The following is a 19,356-nucleotide window of genomic DNA, read 5'->3' on the forward strand; positions in this document are numbered from 1 at the left end:
TATAGATGGAACTTGCGTCTATGGGCTCTTTGATACTCAGGGATGCCAAGATCCATCTGCAGGCATTATTCCGTAGATGGAACTTGCATCTACGGGCTGTTTGCTACAAAGGGAAGCCAAGCTGCATCTCTGGACATTGTTCTGTAGATGGAACTTGCATCTACAGGCTCTTTCAGACAAAGGGAAGCCAAGATCCATCTGTGGGCATTATTCCATAGATGGAATTTGCATCTACAGTCTCTTTGATATGAAGGGAACCCAAGATCCATCTGTGAACGTTATTTCATAGATGGAACTTGCATTTACGGGCTCTTTCATACAGAGGGAAACTGAGATCCACCTGCAGGCATTATTCCATAGATGGAACTTGTATCTATGGGCTCTTTGATATGAAGGGAAGCCAAGACCCATTTGCAGGTGTGGTTCCATAGATGGAACTTGCATAATGGAATGTGTCGATGGGCTCTTCGATAAGAAAGGAAGCAAAGATCCACCTGCAGATGTTGTTCCACAGATGGAATGTGCATCTACAGGCTCTTTCATACAAAGGGAAGCCAATATCCACCTGTGAGCATTATTCCACAGATGGAACCTGTATCTATGGGCTCTTTGATAGGAACAGAAGCCAAGATCCACCTGTGGACATTACTTCATAGATGGAACTTGCATTTACGGGCTCTTTCATACAAAGGGAAACCAAGATCCACCTGCGGGCATTGTTCCATAGATGGAACTTGCATCTATGGGGTCTGTGATACGCAGGGGAGCCACGCTCCATCTCTGGACATTGTTCCATCGACAGAAAGTGCGCCTACGGTCTCTTTGACGGTCAGGGTGCCGCGATCCTCCCGGGGCGACGTCCCCCCGACAGATCCCCCGCTCCCCCCGCTCCCCTCACGCACCTGCTCGCCCGCTGCAGCCTCTCGCGGAGGGTGGGCGGCGGCGGGGGGCGCCGCTCGTTCTCCTCCTGGAAGCCCGCCTGGCTGTAGACGGGCCGCGACACCACGTAGCGCCCGGGCTCCGCCGGCGGCTGCTCGGGCCGCCCGCCCGCCGCCATCGCCCCGCCCGCAGCGCTGTCCGCGTCCTGAACCGCCCCGGCACCGCCCTGAGGGACCGCGCCCGCCCCGCCGCCTTTATGGACCTGCCAGAGACGCCCTCGCCTGCCCCACCGCCTTTATGGACCTGCCAGAGACGCCCCTGCCCGCCCCACCGCCTTTATGGACCTGCCAGAGACGCCCCCTCCCGCCCCGCCGCCTTTATGGCCCTGCCAGAGGCGCCCCCGCCCGCCCCGCCCCCCGCCTCAGGGGCTGCGGTTCCAAGCGGGCGCGGGGCGCTGTGGCGGGTGGTGGGTGCGGAGCCTCGTTCCGCTGCCCCCAAAGCCCTCGCGGAGGGGACAAGGCAGGACCTTCCACTCCACTCTCTACTCGGCTCACACGGAAACATCCGAGTCTCCAGATTTCTGCCGCATCGTGTGAACCGGCTCCACGCAGATATAAACACCCCATAAACCGCATCTGCTCCCCGAACCGTCCCTGGGATCACCCGGCAAGGGAAGGAGAGGCGGTTCGGAGCCCGCGGGCTCTTCGTGTCACACCTGAAATGACAAAGGTGGCTCTGGCTGCGGCTTCTCTTTTGCCCAGGGCAAGGTTAAGGGGAATAAACTCCTCTGCAACTCTGCTGCGATTTAGGATTAGAAATGAGACCCTCAACCTGCATGCTGAGCCCTGCTGCTGAGAAAGTCTCTGTTTTCTTTGCAGCAACAAAAGGATTGTTCCCATTACTTGAAAAAAAAAAAAGCACAAAAGAAAATGATCAGAAATATTATCAAGTGATGCTGAAATAAATGCCTATACTACCAAAGAGAGCGTGCTAGATAGAAGCTCTTCCATGTCCTCTGTGCAGGAGGACATCTGAGCAAAGATCTCACAGGATCTCACGTGTCTTCCTCACCATGGGAGGTGGGAAAATCAGAATCAGTGTCAATGTTTCAACTAAAACCAAAGAGGTGCTGAGGGTACAACAAGTAAAATATTTGTTCAACGACCTACTCAGGCGTGGGTATTCTCAATGACCTTGCTTTCAAAGCTTTTAGGATAGTGGTAGCTTTGGGCATGTTGAGGTCAACGTTGATATATTAGAAAAAAAGCTACTTGCGGAAAGTACATTTAGTAGTGTAACACAGCTCAGGATTCCTAATCCTGCAGTAGGCTTCCCCTGCTGCTGCGCTGTAAGACATGTCTGGGTAAACCAGTGAAATGCTTTGATCTGAGCAGCGTCGTATCAGGGAGCAAAAACAGCCAGCTTCTAAACTGTGTCCCAAAGATCTATAGAAGCTTGTAAGCCTGCCATTGGATAGAGTAAAAACTGAGAGTTCCTGTCTGGCAGTAGGGTTTTGTAGCCTAAGGAAAATGGTCTTGAGTAAACATTACTCACTGCAGAGGAGGAGAGTTTTTGGATTTTTTTGCTAGCAGATAATACTACAAGGAAATGGGATTATTGTTGAAAAACACAAAGAGTAGCTTGATTGAGTTAGACACATAGTAAAACACATATAGAAAACTAAGCTGGCATCAAAACTGAGTTATTTAGTAGGTTAGAATGCACTCCTGATAAAAATGGAGTAGCATGAGAAGTAGTTTTCAGATCTAACTTTTAAAAGCTGTTGTGTAACGTCTTTTTAGGCTCTAAAATTAACATAAAGAAAATGAAATCATAGAATGGTTTGGGCTGGAAGGGACCTTAAAGATCATTCAGTTCCTACACCCCTGCAGGAGACCCCTCACAGTGGGTCAGGTTGCTCAAAGCCTCATCCAACCTGGCCTTGAACACCACTGGGGACAGGGCAGCCACAACTTCTCTGGGCAACCTGTGCCAGTGCCTCACCACTCTCAAAATCTTCCTAATAACTCACCTAAATCTCCTCTCTTTCAGCTTAAAGCCATCACTCCTTTTCCTATCGCTACATGCCCTTGTAAAAAATCTGTCCCCCTCTTTCCTGTAGGCCCCCCTTAAGTACTGGAAGGCTGCTATAAGGTCTTGCCGGAGCCTTCTTTTCTCCAGGCTGAACAACCTCAAGTTTTTCAGCCTATTGTCAGAGGAGAGGTGTTCCAGCTCTCTGATCATCTTCATGGCTGTGTCTAGACTCGCTCCAACAGTTGCATGTCCTTCTTATGTTGGGGGCCCCAGAGCTGGATGCGGTACTCCAGGCAGAGTCTCAACAAAGCAGAGTAGAAGGCTAGAATAATCACCACCCTTGACCTGCTGGTCACACTTCTTCTGATGTGACTCAGGATCAAATAACTCCAAAAAGTATAAAGGCTTCTAGGTTAATCGTTACAGCAAAGGGTAATGCACAAACATTTTCGGGAACCTGACATAGACACACTCCCCTTCCAACATAAACTCACTTCTTAGGACTGGATGTGTATCACATAATAATTTCTCTGAAAATACCCACAAACCTATGATTATCTTATTTTTCGTATAAATGGGATTTTCTATGAGAACTAATATCAAGAAGAACAAAAGTCATTAACACAGGAAGACTACAGTCAGGGGAATTTGAACTAACTGTAACTAATGCTCTTTGCAAATTCTTTTCCTGCAGCACACATTTGCCTGGATGGAAGATTCAGGGGATAAAATGCTGTAGGATCCTCAGCAGATGATGTACAGATGAGAACTCTGTAAGACCATGCATATGGGCAGGACAGGAGAATGCATGTTTTAGGACAAGAGATTTCAAGAAAAAAGCTCTATCTGTGTAACAGAATGCACTCACCAGCATTTGTAAAGAAAATTATTTGAGGAAGAGGACAAGGAATCCAAATCCCAGCTCAGGATGGATCCTAAGCACAGATGTGTGTGAAATCAGAAGCAAGGAGTTTCTGAACTGCAGTGTGGCTGACCCCACTCAGGATGCTGCCCCATGTAGCATCCCCTTTCCCAGGAACACTAAGTCTCCAGGACAGAAGGCAGACTAAGGCAGGCTTTTTTTTCTTTCTTGTTTTGTCAACTTGAAATCTACATCAGTCTTATAAATCCTCCTGTTCACCTTATTATTTGTTACTATTTCCTATTCAGATCATGTTCATTTTGTGTTCACTATGAGATGAACAACCTAGGGTGGATACAAAGCCTGTATCCAAGTCCCTGCTCACAGTATCGCTGTATGCTCTGTTCCCAAGTCCTTGACTCTAAACACATAAGTAATGTCTGGAGAAGTATCAAAGCCTAAGATTTTGTTCTTACCAGCCAAAAATAATAGTCCCTCTCTTCCTTCCTTTCACATTGTCTCTTTTCTGTACCATGTCTTAAACTCAAAAGAAAAGGAATAGTTTAGCACCTTTCCCGCCAACTTAGTTTCTTCTTCCATAGTCAAAGCATATGTGTTTAAACTTCACACTAAGTAAGATGTAGAACATAGTCTCACTTTCTAGGTCAGCATCTATTAAGCTACACCACAAAACACAATTATCACTAAACTGCTGCCTGTTCTGGCTGCATTTTCAAAGACAAGAGTAAACCCGATCAGACTTCACAGACATTTTGATCTCAGGCAACACAATAAAAGAAAGCATTTGAGCTGCAAGTCTTGCAGATGTGCTTTTAATACAGCTGCAAATGGTATCCAATTTCCAGACAAATGGGTTTTGAGAGATGCTTCCCATTCTCTTTTTCCCTAGTAGCTGGCTTTGGTATCTCCTCACTTCAGTGGACATGCGAGCAATACTTTCACCATGAGAGTGGTGAGGCACTGGGACAGTTTGCCCATGGAAATTGTGGATGCCCCATCTCTGGAGGTGTTCAAGGCCAAACTGGATGGGGCCCTGGGCAGCCTGATCTAGTGGAACGTGATCAGGGGGGTTGGAACTGGATGATCTTTAAGGTCCCTTCCAACACAAACTATTCTATGCCTCTAGGATTGTACTTTGCAATTCCCTCTAGGCACCTAACACAGCAGGTAGGCTCCCACTCACTAAACCCTGATGCACCCAGACATGTCTGAGACCCCAACATCCCAGACTTGGCTCTGTTGATGCAGATGGAGACCACCTTGACAGACTTCAGAAGGGAATCCTCTAACATATATGGTCCTTGTGTGCAGGAATGTAGCCTTCTCCCTCCTCCGCTCAGCTTTCCCAAGGCTGGTGATGGAATAGCAACATTTTAGGGCAGACTTGCACTTGTGGATGCTAACAGGAATTTGTTAGGGACCACAATTGTATATCAGAGTGATGAACACTAAACTAGAGGGAGTCTCTTGGTTTCCTCAAAGATACACCTTGCAAGGCCCATCCCCATTTGCACATTGCCTTAGGAGTGACAGAAGTATTACATTTTATAATAGGAAATAAAACAATTCCACGTATATTGCTGAACTGGCAGTGCTCGGTTCCAGAACTATGTTTTTAGACCTTACATAATTAATGTACACAGCAGTATTCAGCACAGAGGACTGGAAAGACATAACTGAGAGCTGATTTTCCAACTGAACCCTTTCTGTCAAAGGACTTGTATTAGGTTGCATTGGGACCCAGACTCCAGTTGCCACTGGGATAAGCAGGATCCAAATGCAAGGAAAATTGTCCCCAAGAACTTACAAAGTAAATTCAGTATTTCAAGGAATGTTTGAGAACTGAGACAGTCTTATGATACTTCTACAATAACTTTGTATTTGGAAAACCAAACTTAAATGTTAATTCCACGCTGAGTAAAAAACAGAGCCTTCTCCCTCACAAAGAAGCAAGGGAAGCACCGTGTCTCTCCGATGAGGCTACATAGCCAAGGGCTGCTGTGGCAGCAAACAGGTAGTGCTAATGCAAGAGTACATTTTCAGAAAAGACTGCACACAACTTATGTTATTAAAGAAGATATATTATCAAATGTTTGTTGCAAAAATAGAAAAACAGAAAAAATATTCTGCTTGGCTAGGGGTTTCATTTAAGGAAAGGCTGAAGCATGTACTTACGCCTATTAATATTCAGGTCAGTTTTCAAGCACCCACCATGGGCTCGCTGCTTTCTTGACTCAGCAGAAAAATGCGTTTATGAAAAAACAAGAAAACACATCTTATTTGAAAGCTACTATCAGTTAAACCTGGGCAAATACTTTCAGAATTAACACTCTCTCCTATGCTTCCTCACCAAAGTACTGAAAGTGCACATTCCTACTATTGTAAAGAAGGAAAAAAGTTCCAAAACAACCAGACAATTGCTTTGACGTTATTTAGAGAATAAAGAGCTCTGAATTCTTACTTCTGGAGACATACCCAGAATTAATTCAACTGTCAAACAAGAGCACAGGAAGCAACTTTGATTCCATCAGTATTGGTGGGGCCTTAAATTTTACTTCAGCTCTTTCCTAAAAAACAGGCAAGCATGAACAAAATCTGACCACCCTGGAACAGCAAGAGTTAAAACCATGACATTTTGATTCACTCTTTCATTGTATATCAAGCGTAACTTAAAACATTACTGATGAGAGAACTGTGCTTAAAGTTGATCAACCCAGACTCCTCCTGCATGCTCTGAACACATATAAAGTACCGTGAAACAAAGCAAACACCAAATATTCCGCAAGATTTGCCGTGTACTGGAATGTACAATGTAGATGTAAAATTAATGTAAAATTGATGTACATCAATGTACAATGTACAATTAAGATGTACATTTAAGACTCCCAATTTTACAAAAGAAACATGTTCTTCCCAATAATACATTTCTAAAAACAAAATTACAAACATTAGTAAACTGCAGACATTACAAAATAGTTTCAATCTGAGTAACAGAAAATTCTTTTTAAGTGAACAAACCTGGGAGTCCAAAGAGCTGAGCACGTGGTGATGCAACTCAGTGCAATGTGTCTTTTCACAACAGACAGGTAGAAAAATGCCAGTGGTCATATTCTAGTCTGTGAAGGGAAATCTGGTGATACAAATACCAGACATGGCAGAGGGAAAGCAGAAAGTCTGGGTGTTTTAGGCAATCTCTAATTTTTAATCACAGAAACATTCTTTGTGGTCTGATATGCAGGGGGTTTTGTTTTAAGCTGTTGCCTCCTGGCTCCCTTATCTTCCAAGCAGCCAGCAGGACACCGCCAGGCGGAGATGACCGGTGGGATTGGAAGGCAGTGTGCGAGTACCACCTGTTGAATGAATGTTGCATGTTCAAAAATACCAGGCATCATTCCTGCAGCTGAGGAAACACTACACACTACTACCTACTCCTTCGCACTCCAGTCATGCTCTACAGCAAAAATTACTGTAAAACATTTGGACTTCCTTCTCAAGGAGAAAGATTGGTACTAAACCACATTCACAGCCACCTATTTTTTTGTTCCATGTTAGCTTTTCCAAGACAAATTTTTAGGGATGAAGAGTCCAGTTCATGATGTGAATTATGAGATTATCTACCTAATTATTTACCTGCACTATGGGAAGAAATGCATGAAATTTAATGACCAGATAACAACAGTAAATAATAAGTAATATTTGCTTTTGTTCTGGGTCTTAACGTAAGAAAACCAAACGAACTTTTACATCTCTTATTAGAAACAGCACCTGCTGTTATACCTCTAAGGCTTCCAACTATAGTCTTTAGATCATACTGGAGATATACTTAAAATTGTGGCAGAATGTTTCAGAAGGGGGATGGGAGGAGGGAAGATGCGTTCAGCTACATCAACAAAACCTGCGTGCATGCAGCTATTAAAATATGTAGCTTCTCCTAAAAGTTCCAGTTTGTTCTAATAAACAAATCTCCAGTGTTGTAGAATTTGAGAATGCATTGTCATTCCGTAATGCTTCATAAAGGATGAAGCATTTTTTAAAAAAAAAATGCATTCTTATTTAATACATTATGTTAAGATGCTTTACAATACTGAATACGCTATGTTTACATTCTAAGCTAAACAAATCCCATTTCCAGAGCAATCAAAACTATCTGTAAGAAGGCAGCTGCATTTCCAGGGAAAGTTAAGTATCACAAAATTAGAAGTGTATATTGTTCTTTGTGCATGTATCTGTTAACCCTGATGAGATAGTATGTTAGGAGAGATTCACATGAACAAACCCTTTGATGCAACAAACATATCCAACTTCCAAATATAATCTGGAACCAACAGAACAAAAAAGAAACTCAAGACAATTTTCTGAATGCCAAAGAGGGCTTATGCAAAACAGTGCACATTTATTTGAGGTATCGTATCCATGAAAACAAAACAAAACAAACCCAAGTATCTACATTTAAAAAGAATTTTCAGCAAGGCAAAAGAAGTTTGGTGGCACATACAGAGTAAAAAGATGTAAACAGTGTAAAAATACAGAATGCTAATAACAACCACACTTTGGTTATGAAAACTGAAATATCCCAGTGTATTAAAGAAAAATAAAACAGAGGCATGCAAAACATTATCTGTTATCCACGTGGCTAAGTGAAAGTCACAAGCTAGTGAGATGGATTCAGAAACGCAGTTTTTCTTCTTTCTTTCTTTTCCTTAGATCAACTGTTGCTCAATTTTACACTGAAGTGGAACTGCTGATGAAAAGCTTTCAGCCATCTTCAACCCACTTGTAACTGAATTTTTGAAGACTCCAAATGCTAAGGAGGTTTAGGCAGTTGTGTTTTTACGATAAAGCATGATATACAATCTTGGTCAAATGCTACAAGCAAATGGTGCATGATCTTTTACCATTCTGGAAGGCAAAAACCTTTGCGAACAGTCAAGTTGCTCCAGATGGAACCAAAAGATTATTTCTGAGTTTCGCCCTCACAAGAACAGTGACAAACTCCACGGTAAACCTGGTAAGCCACTTAATGTTTTATTTGCAGCACAGAATGTTTAGGCAACCAAGATACATTAAACGAATCTGAATAGTGACCTGCAGAGCAAGTGCTTTGCAGAAAAATCAGGTTTTGTTTCAGATACGCATCAGGAGCCTGAACAGCACAAGGCTTTTGACATCGAAGCAACTGTACTGATGCTATTTATCTTAGATGAACCTATAGGTCTTTCTTGTCTTCTGCTTCATTTAGACTCTCCTGAAAAAAAGACAGATAAATAATTTCTTATGTTTGGCAGGATCAGAAATTCTTGACTGCAGATGCCATATTTTGCCCCTTGCAGTCCTACCCGATTTGTCTACCATACACCCTTCAAAGCTGTAGCCCCATCAATACTAACCACATAACATGTGTGGCTCTGGTCCTAGAACAGCAACTGCCACACAACCCACTGCTGTTCCTCATTCACATTACAGCTCAGCTGTGCAGCAAACACAGCAGAAAATGTTTTCTGCTATCAAATGATTTATCCTTGTGAGCTGCATCTCCTGTGTGCTCAGTACCTTCATTCTTTCCATACAGCTAAACACAGAAAACTATGGATGTGTTCCAGACCACAAGACTGTTCGAAATGCAGAAAGACTGCTACAGCTCATTACACAGGCAAGCACAACAAAGATAGGACATGCATGGTGGTCTTTTAATCCAAAAACCTGAGATCAGTTGAGCAATCTGTGCAAAAGTATAGGGTCAAGCTAAGAATCAGTAAGTGGCTTCACAGAGTACAGGAAAAAGATTACAACCAGCTCAAATCTGCATCTTAAAAATATATTTTATTAACACAGAACCTATTTTATTAACAGCTCTTCTTGAAAAGCAGGCCACCAACATTTTAACGTCAATCATTTATCTTTTCCCAAGACCATTCCTTATAAATAGGCTAACTTTGACTTTTACTGAATTTTGGTTGAATTCTGAGGCACGGAACCTACAAACTCTTGTTTTTAAAGAAAAAGCAGGGCTCCTAGTTCTACTAGAAAAAAATACTGCATATATTATAGCCATAGCCATATGCAAACCAAATCAAACTGCTAATTCAGCTTTTGCTTACTATCTTTCTTTATTTTGTACTTCAGTTCGTATTTTTATAGTAGCCTATTTTCAGCTTAAAATTTTCATTTTAGGCTGTTTATTGTTTGGCATTTTGATTTTTCTGCGTTCTTGCGTATCAGCAGTACTGCCTTATATATAATCCAGTACTACAAAAGCACGTTTAAAGACTAAACAATACAAAATTCCTCTTATAAATGATGTCTATACCACACAAACACTACTCCTATCATTTTCTTTCAAGACCTCAGTTTGATCATCACACGCAAAATTATCTGAATCTTGTTTCCCAAGTGAGAGCAAAATTGAGCCTAACAATGGCCTGAGCTTTGACACCTGATGTGCAAAAAAGGAAAATGCAAATAGCTCTCCTGTCCAGTCTTTGGAAAAAGATCCTAGTAAATTCTCCTCTATAGTAATTACCCAACAAGTAGAATTTTGCTGGTACAATTTCAGAACATTGTGCTCATGTAATGATCCAGAACCTCCTACCTGAAGCTGTTCGTATTCTTTCATCAGACGATCATATTCTCTTTTAAGGCCTTCAGACTGCTTTTTGACTGCAGTTACGTCATTGTTTGCCTTGTGGAGAGCTGTAAAATATCAGAATTAGTGTTTTAATTATTACTTGTATTCCTGTAGTTCTTCAGAGCTGGGGTTTTGTATTAGGGCTCCACTGCATTAGACAGTCCTTCCTCTAAGAAAAGCTTAAATTTAAACCAGAGCATCACAGATGGACACAGGAAAAGATATGCAAGACAGGGTAATTACTTGTGTTCAGGACAAGCAGCACAAGGAATGGGAAGGGGCTGTAAGAACGTACAAGGCCAATAAACTGTGTTGTCAGAGTTGACAAGTTACTGATGACTGCAGTGTTCTTTCACATTGCAGAACACAGTTATAGAAAAACAAAACTCTATAACTTCCCAAACCAAAACTGTTAGCCCTCTTAAAACAAGGAAGGAACTGAATCACTGGGCAAGATTTTAGCAAAGCAACCCAGGATGTCTATAAAACGTGACGGGGGGAGGGGAAAGAAAATATGTTATTACTGGAGAACAGACCCCCGTGCTTTTCCACCCTGTTAGATATTTCACTATGCATGAGGTAATTCATTAGAAGCATCATTTTATGCACAGGAAGGCAGAAAGGGTGGTGGTAAGATAGATAACTGCGAGCAAGTTTTTAAGACAAGAAAAAGTAATTATTACTCTACTCACAATTTCAACAGCAATAAACTGAGAGCCTGTCTATGTGGCAGTACAAAATAGCACAGAACTCTGTAGGGTTCACAATGCAGGGTAAATCGGTATAAAGTTTCATAAAGCCATTAGTCCTTAGCTGTTGTGTAAGCATTCAAGTAAGGTAATTTAGACATTTTTATATTTCTCTGTTACAGATATCTTGGTTGTCTTTATATTTCTCTGCTGTAGGAGCACAGGCATACCCTAAAACTTGATTTATTCATGCTAAAACAGGAAAATGTTGTAATTGACCTATGAGGCTGCCTCACATACCCATAGTTAAACAACAAATCTTGATGGTACAAATAAAGAAATAAACACGTGAAGTTTTCATTGTTCTGAAAATGTGGATTTGTCCTTCGATTGCGAGCTCCCTGAGACAGACTGTTCTGTTCTTTCTCAGAGACCTCCAAGACACTTCAGAATTGAAGCACCTCTGTAAGAGCCTGTTCTCAAAAGATGAGGAGCTAGGTGGGTTTTTTGTTAAGAATCTAGCAACAAGCACTCTGGTCTGAACCACGTTTCTCTTTGGGCTGCCAAAACATCAGGACAAGAGATCTGACCACTCTCCTACATGCAAAAAGGAAGATTCCCTCTTCCAGTGTTTCTACTATTTTTAAATAACTAATTTCATTTTACAGATTCAAATAATTCAAATTTTAGAAGTTGGCCAGTGGTTTTCCAGTACGAGGATTTTTACCTAGCCTGAAATTCTGGTCTCCTGAAGTTAACTAAGCTTATGTCTATTGATTCCAACATCGTCAAAAGGTCATCCCATCTCTTTAAATTCTTTCTTACATTTCCACACCCTTACACTGGTATCCTTCATCCTTTAATGTATTTTTGACAGCATAAATACAAAAAACATTTTCTAAAGGTTTCAGTATTCAGAATGACCATGATTTCAATGCATCTGACCCCACTGCATTTACTCTGTCTCTGATCTTGCTACTGTTTAAAATATTCCACAGTAAAATTTGGAAATTACTCTAAAATAAACTTGTGACAATTTGATAAGCTTCTGAATTTTAAGTTGTAGACAAAAAACATGTATATGGCATTTTGCCAAGAATCTGCTCATTAGAAAGATAAATTTTGCCTTTGTTTAAATAATTATGTACATAGTTATAGTAAAAATTAATGATATCTCATTTCTGATTTCCTAACTCATTTCTCATGTCCTAACATCTAGGACTATTTAGCTTTTTACAAGCAGCACCACAGTACTTTAGTTGCAACTAAAAACTACTGTATCTTTAAAACATGAACAAAGTATCTGCAAACCAAACCGCAAACAAGCTGCTGCTTTGTTTCAATGTTTTGACCAAAACAGATGTATGACAGAATACCTCACCTAACCCTAGAAGAAGAAAAAGCAAAGAACAGATTGTCCTTCCCACCTGTGTTGGCTACAGACAAAAATAACCTCAACCAAACCCAGACTCATTCCTGTTGGGGTCACACAACAGAAAAAGAGCATTGCATCCTTGAAAACACAAACTCCTCATCGCGCCAGCTTCTCCGGATGTCATTTTGTCAAGCAGAGACCATCCATACATCACTGCTCAACTATTTTACATTACTGCTCAGCCATTTTGCCACTGCAGTGGAGCCGAGTCGAGCATACAGGTATATTGTTTGTCGTATGGATATCATCTGAACGCTGATCCAGCAGAAAACAGAAGATCCTTTGTGTGCACAATACAGTCAGTTATTATTTCTGGCTTCCATCTGGCCTGTCAGTTTGCCTCGCAGGACATAGAACAGCTGGACTAGCAGCAAGCAAAATCCAGCAGCTGACTGTTCCTACTAAGTAAATGCATGAGCAGGCAGGAGGCGAGAATGCTGCTCCTATGCTAACACAACTAATCAGAGGAACAGTCAGTAAGTCCTAAAACTGGAACTCAGCTTCAGCACTGAGAGAGGTGGGCAATCCTTTTTCATTCCTTCTCCTTGACATTTATGGAGAATTGAATCCCTTTACACTTAATGTGTAACTAGAGCTCCATAAACTAACGTAACATGTACAGTCTGGAAGAAGTAGAGAACTTGTCCTTCCCTTACCACATGCTCTGTATCATTTTCAGGGTAGATATTTTACTCCAGATTCCTCTAAAGTCAAAGCACGATGAGGAATAAAATTGCTCTGAGGAGGTTACCACAGCCTAGTAGCTGTAGCATTTCTATTTTCTTCTCATTTCAACAAAGATGGAGAACCGAACAGTAAAACAAAGCCAAACAGCAACAAAAGCAACCAATGATTCTTTGGGCATTTTCCTGCACAACTACTAGTCCTGGTCTGACTAAATCACTTGACTTACAGTGCTTGCTACTAAGGAAACGATCTGGAACTTAAATTAGCATTGCTTACAATACAAGTCTAAACTCCAAATTATTTGAACTAGTTTAAGACCAAGATCTCTCTCTTAAAAGAGTCTTCAAGTTGAGAAAGAGCTATTCACATTTAAGAATTTAGGCACTGACAGGACAAGAAATTTGCCAACAAAATACACTGTAAAGCTGGGAACATAACTCCAGTCAAGTAATTCCATACTAATTCTGAATTCTCTTCTTAAGATGCAGTGGGCAGATAAAAGTTTAAAGAGAAGAAGCAGAAATCATATTGATAAAATACCATCTTGGAAGGCCACTGAACAGTCATGTTATTACATGTCCAGGTATGCTAAAAATGGATTTAGGCTCTGAAAGTGTTAGCCCCACTGCTGGGTGCCTATAAAGCCCCCAGTATGTGGGGTCTGCAATAATGATGTAGTGAAGAACTAGCCCCCTTTCCTTCGCTTCCATTATATGGCAAAAATCCCATCAAGGGGGATAAGAAAGTCGAATCTGAAAAGAAAACAAATCTGGCCAAAATCTTCATCACTCATTTCCAACTTTCCCTCAGATTTTAGTAATTTCATGACTCAGTCCCTTTGTCTGGCATTTTCACTCTTCCTCCCCATCTGCCCAGGGCATGGTGGGCAGCAAAATGTCTTCTTAATGTAGAGTTTCACTTACAGTTAAATGGACAAAAAAAGACAAGGTGGACTGTGTCTCCGGTAAAAGGTAAAGAGCTGAAGAACTAGAGCCAGGTTTCCTGGACGTCTGCAATAATCAGTCTACACTATAATTTCAGTCCGAATTTCAGAAGTAGGAGGCACAGTATTTTCTCTACCAGAAGTGGTAAACAGAGATCAAAACCTTACAGAAAATTTGTATTAACAAAAACTTGAAGTCATGGCACTAATCTGATACTAAACATGTGGCCTACTACAAAGTAATATATCACCCTAAGACCATGCTGATGGTAAAATAAGCTTTTCCGTTTCAACTTTGGTAACTGCATAATGCATTGCTCATACTTCACTAGCACGAAATTCAACATGCACTTGCTCAGTTGCAGAACTCTCAGGAGAAAACGGTAGATTCAATTCACATTAAATCTCTATCATTCCACAAAAACTTGTGTCTGCAGATGTGGTTACTATCAAGTACTTGAAGCTTTCTGGCTAACAGTTTGCTCAAAATAATGTGTAGGAAAACTTACTAAAAATATAAGATAGAACAACAACACCATCTAGCCAACGATGATAACTAACATAACCACGGCTTTTCTGCTTTGGCATTGAAGGGGACAGCACCAAGGGAAGGGCTGTAAATATTTTCCTATTCATTCCTTAAAAAGACCCTCTCCCCTACTCTCCCTCTAACAAAAGACTCAAGTATGTTTTAATTTCTACATCTTTTGGATGGGCAACAGCCCACGGGGAGAAGGCAGCTGAAGCAGCATGTGGTAAATCTATTTATTCCTTAGCTTTCCCTAGCATTCCTCACCGAAAAGCTTATATTATATTAGTGTTACATACCTCCAGTTAGTTTAAATAAAACATATGCATTTAAGTTTTTCATTGATCCTGTCGCTTCAAAGCCAGTTTTGCCCCCTTTCTCTAAGAAAACAGCAGGAGAGGGAAAACCCACAATCAAACCTGCCTGAGAATGTGACCTAGTAAGACGCTCTACTTAAAAGATTCATGTTGCTTCAAGCCCAGCTGAAAACAGCTGTTCTACAATTCTTGTTCATCTTCCCAGTGGACAGGGAAAAATGATTAATGAAATATTTGTTATTTTTACAGCTTTGTGGCAGTGCTTTGCAATATGAAAGAAGGGCTATGTTTTGATGATAACATGGTACTGGTACATTATCTGGTACTATGAATTTGTTACAGTCTGAACATCTGATTAATGCTTACAAGGTCACAGGCAGTGTTATCTTAAAAAACACAGATTTCAGATGAGGAGGTATTCATAAGCATCACACACCTTGACAGATCCCAACAAGACAGAGCCAAACAGGTCAAATCTGCTTCTATCTCAATTTGGGTTGCCAAGAAAGCAGTTTTGACAACCTAAACCATAAACAGTGAAGCTGCTAACAAAGGCATTATGTTACAAATTGCAGAACGTGTTTCCTTGTAGGGGGGAAAAAGAAAAAATAGATTAAAAAAACCCGCTAATATCTCTGCTGCAGGAGATGTATAAATTTAGAATAAGAGTCAGGAACTTTTCTGCTATCTAACTGAAATCCTACTTTATAGAAAAAAAACCTTCAACCACTTGCTTCCCCATTTTATACAGGGAGAGTGGCTAATATGTACAACATGAAAGATCAATCTGATGCCTGTAAGCAACCTGCAATTGATTCCATAACCTGGTCATGTCACTGATGAAGTCAATACTACCTAAACAGATCAGTTCAATTTGTTAACAATTGCAATTTAACTAAGGTGATCAAATTACACTGAGCATATTTTCCTTATGAAAGCGTTTACTAAAACAAGGGGATGGCAGTGGCATGTTTTTCCAGTTCCTAGTCAAACGCAAAGAAACCCCAAGCCAAGTCTTCTGTAAATTGATGCAGTTAATGCTATACCTAGAATAAATTTCTGACATCCACTGTGGAAATAACGTTTTCCTTAATTGCAAGGAAGTCCTAACCAATACTTACCAGTGGATGTCTTCTGTAGCTCTGCTTTCAAATCTTCAACTTCCTTCTTCAACTTTTCATCAGTTACTTCTGCCGACTCTTTCTTTTTACCACTTCCTTGTTGACTCAAGGCCTATTAAAAACCACAGTTGCTATAATTAATTTTGTTTTCATTAGTCTGATGTTAATGCCAAACCACCAGAGAATGTTAGCCTTGATCTAGCAAAGTGACAGGTTTTATCAAGTGCCAACATGACACAGGCAGGCATTCAGTCGTTCTATAATAGGAAAAAAAAAAAAAGGAAAAAGATGGAAAAAATGCTCAGTCTTTTAAGCTGATCGTAATGGCATAGTTGTAATAGTATCTGCGGTGCAAGAGTACTTTTTCTCTCTGCATCATGCCCACAACTTCTGTTTAGGATATAAATGGCTATTCCGGAAGGCATGTGCTGGGACTGTAGGTGACAGAACACTGACATGCTTATACACAACTCGCTCTAATAATTTATTCTGATTTAAATCATGTACATCACAAATCTCTCTTTGTAGGTTTCCAGCTACTTCTTAACCCTTCAAAACATCAATACCCAGATTAGATTTCCACTGAAATGGAAGGAAAAAACTAGGAAAGGGTTCAGGAAAAGCTCTGTAAATACTAGGCACAAGAGTTGCATATGTCCCATATCCTGAAAACCTTGGCACTACTATACTTAGTGCACAGTCAATTAAGACAATTGCTATTCATAAAATCATAGAATCATACATTAAGGACTAGACCCCATAATTAGACCCTTTGCTCATATAGCCTCTATTATCCAACCAAGTATGATCTCTGTTATAAAAATGGCAAAAGAAGAGGTAAATGCTTAACAGGAAAAGAAAAGTAGAACAAATGAGATGAACAGCCATTAGGTGAACCAGAGCTTATTGGGCACCAGGTATGAGCAGATAAGAAAGATTGCTTTAGGAAGAAAGAAAAGAACTGTTTATAAAGACTGGTAAACAACCCAAAGAAAGTCTTCCAGAAGCAGTCTAACCAAAGACCAGAGATTTCATTTGACTGCTGGTAATAAAACCATAGACAATTTTTCATTAAATTGGCCTCCTTTACTTTGTGCTGCTCTCTTCTTATTAATACACAAATAGTTACTTCTGTAAACTTCTATCTTCAGTCTTGTGCTCCATGGAATCTCTGAACAGGAGACAGCACCAGAGCAAACCCAAAGTATTTGTACTCAGTCAGTGCCCTGTATGCAATTACTCTTGCCTCTCTCTGATAGTGGAAAGAAGCACATTTATAAATGAACAGGAGAACCTAAGTCACAGTACCTCTATAAAATTAAAACAATTCTGCACACTTTGCATCTCCAGGTTAATGGAGATCCAGCTGCAGCACGCTGGCTGTACTTGTGGCTACCACTGGTTTTGCAAACCATGCAGCCAAACACACAAATAGAAACAGATAGGAACACAGCTTCCAGTTTCTGGCTATCACTTACAAGCAGCTAAGAGAATGTGTTGCTAAGAGAATGTGAAAGCAGAACAAGAAAAAAAAAAAAATAAAGAGAGGACTTCTGGCCAAAACCCAATAGGACAGAAAGAAGGGAACAAAAAAAAAAAAAAAAAAAAAAAAGCACCACTATGCAGTAAAGAGACAAATTCCATGGCTGAGGGACAGAGTTTTTAACGTTTTGACAAAATACAAAATCTTAAAATTATGAAATAATTTTATACTTGGTAAGTATTTAACACACAGTCCAGTGATCCTTGTTTTAGGACACCTCTCAAACAACTGGATTTTTTTGCATCCTCTCTAGTACTTTTTGTTCAGTCTGTTCTCTTTGCCTGTAGAGTACCAAAAACAACAACAATAAAAAAGCAGTGCTGGTAACCATAGACACTGCTCCAAACTGGAAGGAAACCTGTACATACCTGCAGTGAATTTTGTTTTGACAGCGTGCCAGACTGAAGAATGCTGTAAAAGTCTTCATAGCCTGGATACCTACACTCTAGCTTATGGTTCCATCTCTTCCAACAGAAGTCAAACTAACCAATTATGAGAAAAGATTTCATACATTTATCTTTATTTTTGCTGACTTCCCTTCCTGTATACAACTGTACATTGAACCACAGCAGACAAATGACAGCTTTTCTCCATTCTTCTCAAAAATAACGTATTTTTGGTCCACTGGTGGTTCTCTTAAGTAAGAAATTTTTGGTAATATGCCTATTAATACTATGGCAGCACTTTACTGAGAATGGAAGGTACTAGGAAATTGGCCGACCCACCAAAAATATAGATGAAAAATTACAAAAGGCAATAAATACAAAAGACCAATTCTACAAAGTTAGAAAAGACATTTCAGGACCAGAGCAAATCCATGTAGAAAAAAACAGCCAACTTGAGCACAGCTATATTGTGGGCTTTTCTGTACTGGACTGCTACAGGCCTGACCTCAACAGCCAACTGTTTAGGATAAAAAGCATAAAATCAGTGTCTCCCTCTACTTTGCTATAATTAAATTCAAAGAGATATTTTAAGAATATATTACTACTTTGATGAAATTTGTACTGGAAAGACAAAAGTTCATTTAATTGGATTATTACTTTAGTTTCCTTAGTTATCAAAATGCTGCTGAAATTTGTATTCACTATTCTGAATCTCATATTGCAAGAACACTATTCTTCCTTTTTCCACCAGAAGAAAAAAAATGAACAAGCATTATTCAGTAGCAAGCCATCCCCAGAGCATTTTGTCCTAACTACTTGCTGTATAAGAAAATAACTAAGAAAAGTTCAAAGATACCTCCTGCAGCTTTTCATTCTCGGCCATGTATTTTTTGGCTGCTTCGGTAGTATTGATAACTTGCGTTTCCAGAGCTGCATGAGATGCCATCTGTTTTGCCAACTGAGTAAGAAGGGTGACGGTACGTCTCAATACACTGGTGAAGAAACACAGTGAACAGCACAGTAATTCACAGCACAAAACAAAAAAACCAAAAAAAAACCACAAAACCCACAAGACAACCCCTTTTCTCTCTCTCTCTGTATTAGATGGGGAAACAAAACCACGAGAAGACTGTTTAAGCATCTAAAGGGAAACATCCAGGCTCATCGATGACAAATAACAGTAATGTAAGAGACTGAAAACATTTTCAACCACCTGAAAATCTGACTTTTAACTCCTGCAGAACCTCCCTTCCAAAATCCCACAGCCATTAAGGGGTCAGAGACC

General features: G+C 40.4%; 2 protein-coding genes across 6 annotated transcripts in view; both read right to left on the bottom strand.

Annotated features, from left to right (window-relative positions):
• SLC26A4 (solute carrier family 26 member 4) overlaps positions 1–1,177 on the bottom strand; it is a 28,542-nt gene extending 27,365 nt beyond the window's left edge. For both annotated transcript variants that reach the window (XR_008449136.1, XM_054062730.1), the window contains exon 1: positions 903–1,177. Coding sequence is in view for 1 of the 2 variants with exons in the window: in XM_054062730.1 (XP_053918705.1) it covers positions 903–1,057 (155 nt within the window). In the remaining variant the exon portion in view is untranslated. The remainder of the gene's footprint in view (positions 1–902) is intronic.
• A 6,975-nt stretch (positions 1,178–8,152) lies between these two features.
• Positions 8,153–19,356, bottom strand: part of DUS4L (dihydrouridine synthase 4 like) — a 38,286-nt gene continuing 27,082 nt past the window's right edge. For 2 of the 4 annotated variants that reach the window (XM_054063332.1, XM_054063339.1), the window contains exons 5-8: positions 18,928–19,063; positions 16,143–16,254; positions 10,386–10,486; positions 8,156–9,041 (exon numbers count right to left, since the gene is read on the bottom strand). In XM_054063332.1, coding sequence (XP_053919307.1) covers positions 9,003–9,041; positions 10,386–10,486; positions 16,143–16,254; positions 18,928–19,063 — 388 coding nt within the window. In that variant the 3' untranslated portion in view covers positions 8,156–9,002. Of the gene's footprint in view, positions 9,042–10,385; positions 10,487–16,142; positions 16,255–18,927; positions 19,064–19,356 lie in introns of all 4 variants that reach the window. The other 2 variants (XM_054063349.1, XM_054063323.1) reach the window with 2 other exon arrangements.

This window comes from Cuculus canorus, chromosome 1 (genome assembly GCF_017976375.1).
Source record: "Cuculus canorus isolate bCucCan1 chromosome 1, bCucCan1.pri, whole genome shotgun sequence".
In the NCBI taxonomy this organism is placed as follows: domain Eukaryota; kingdom Metazoa; phylum Chordata; class Aves; order Cuculiformes; family Cuculidae; genus Cuculus; species Cuculus canorus.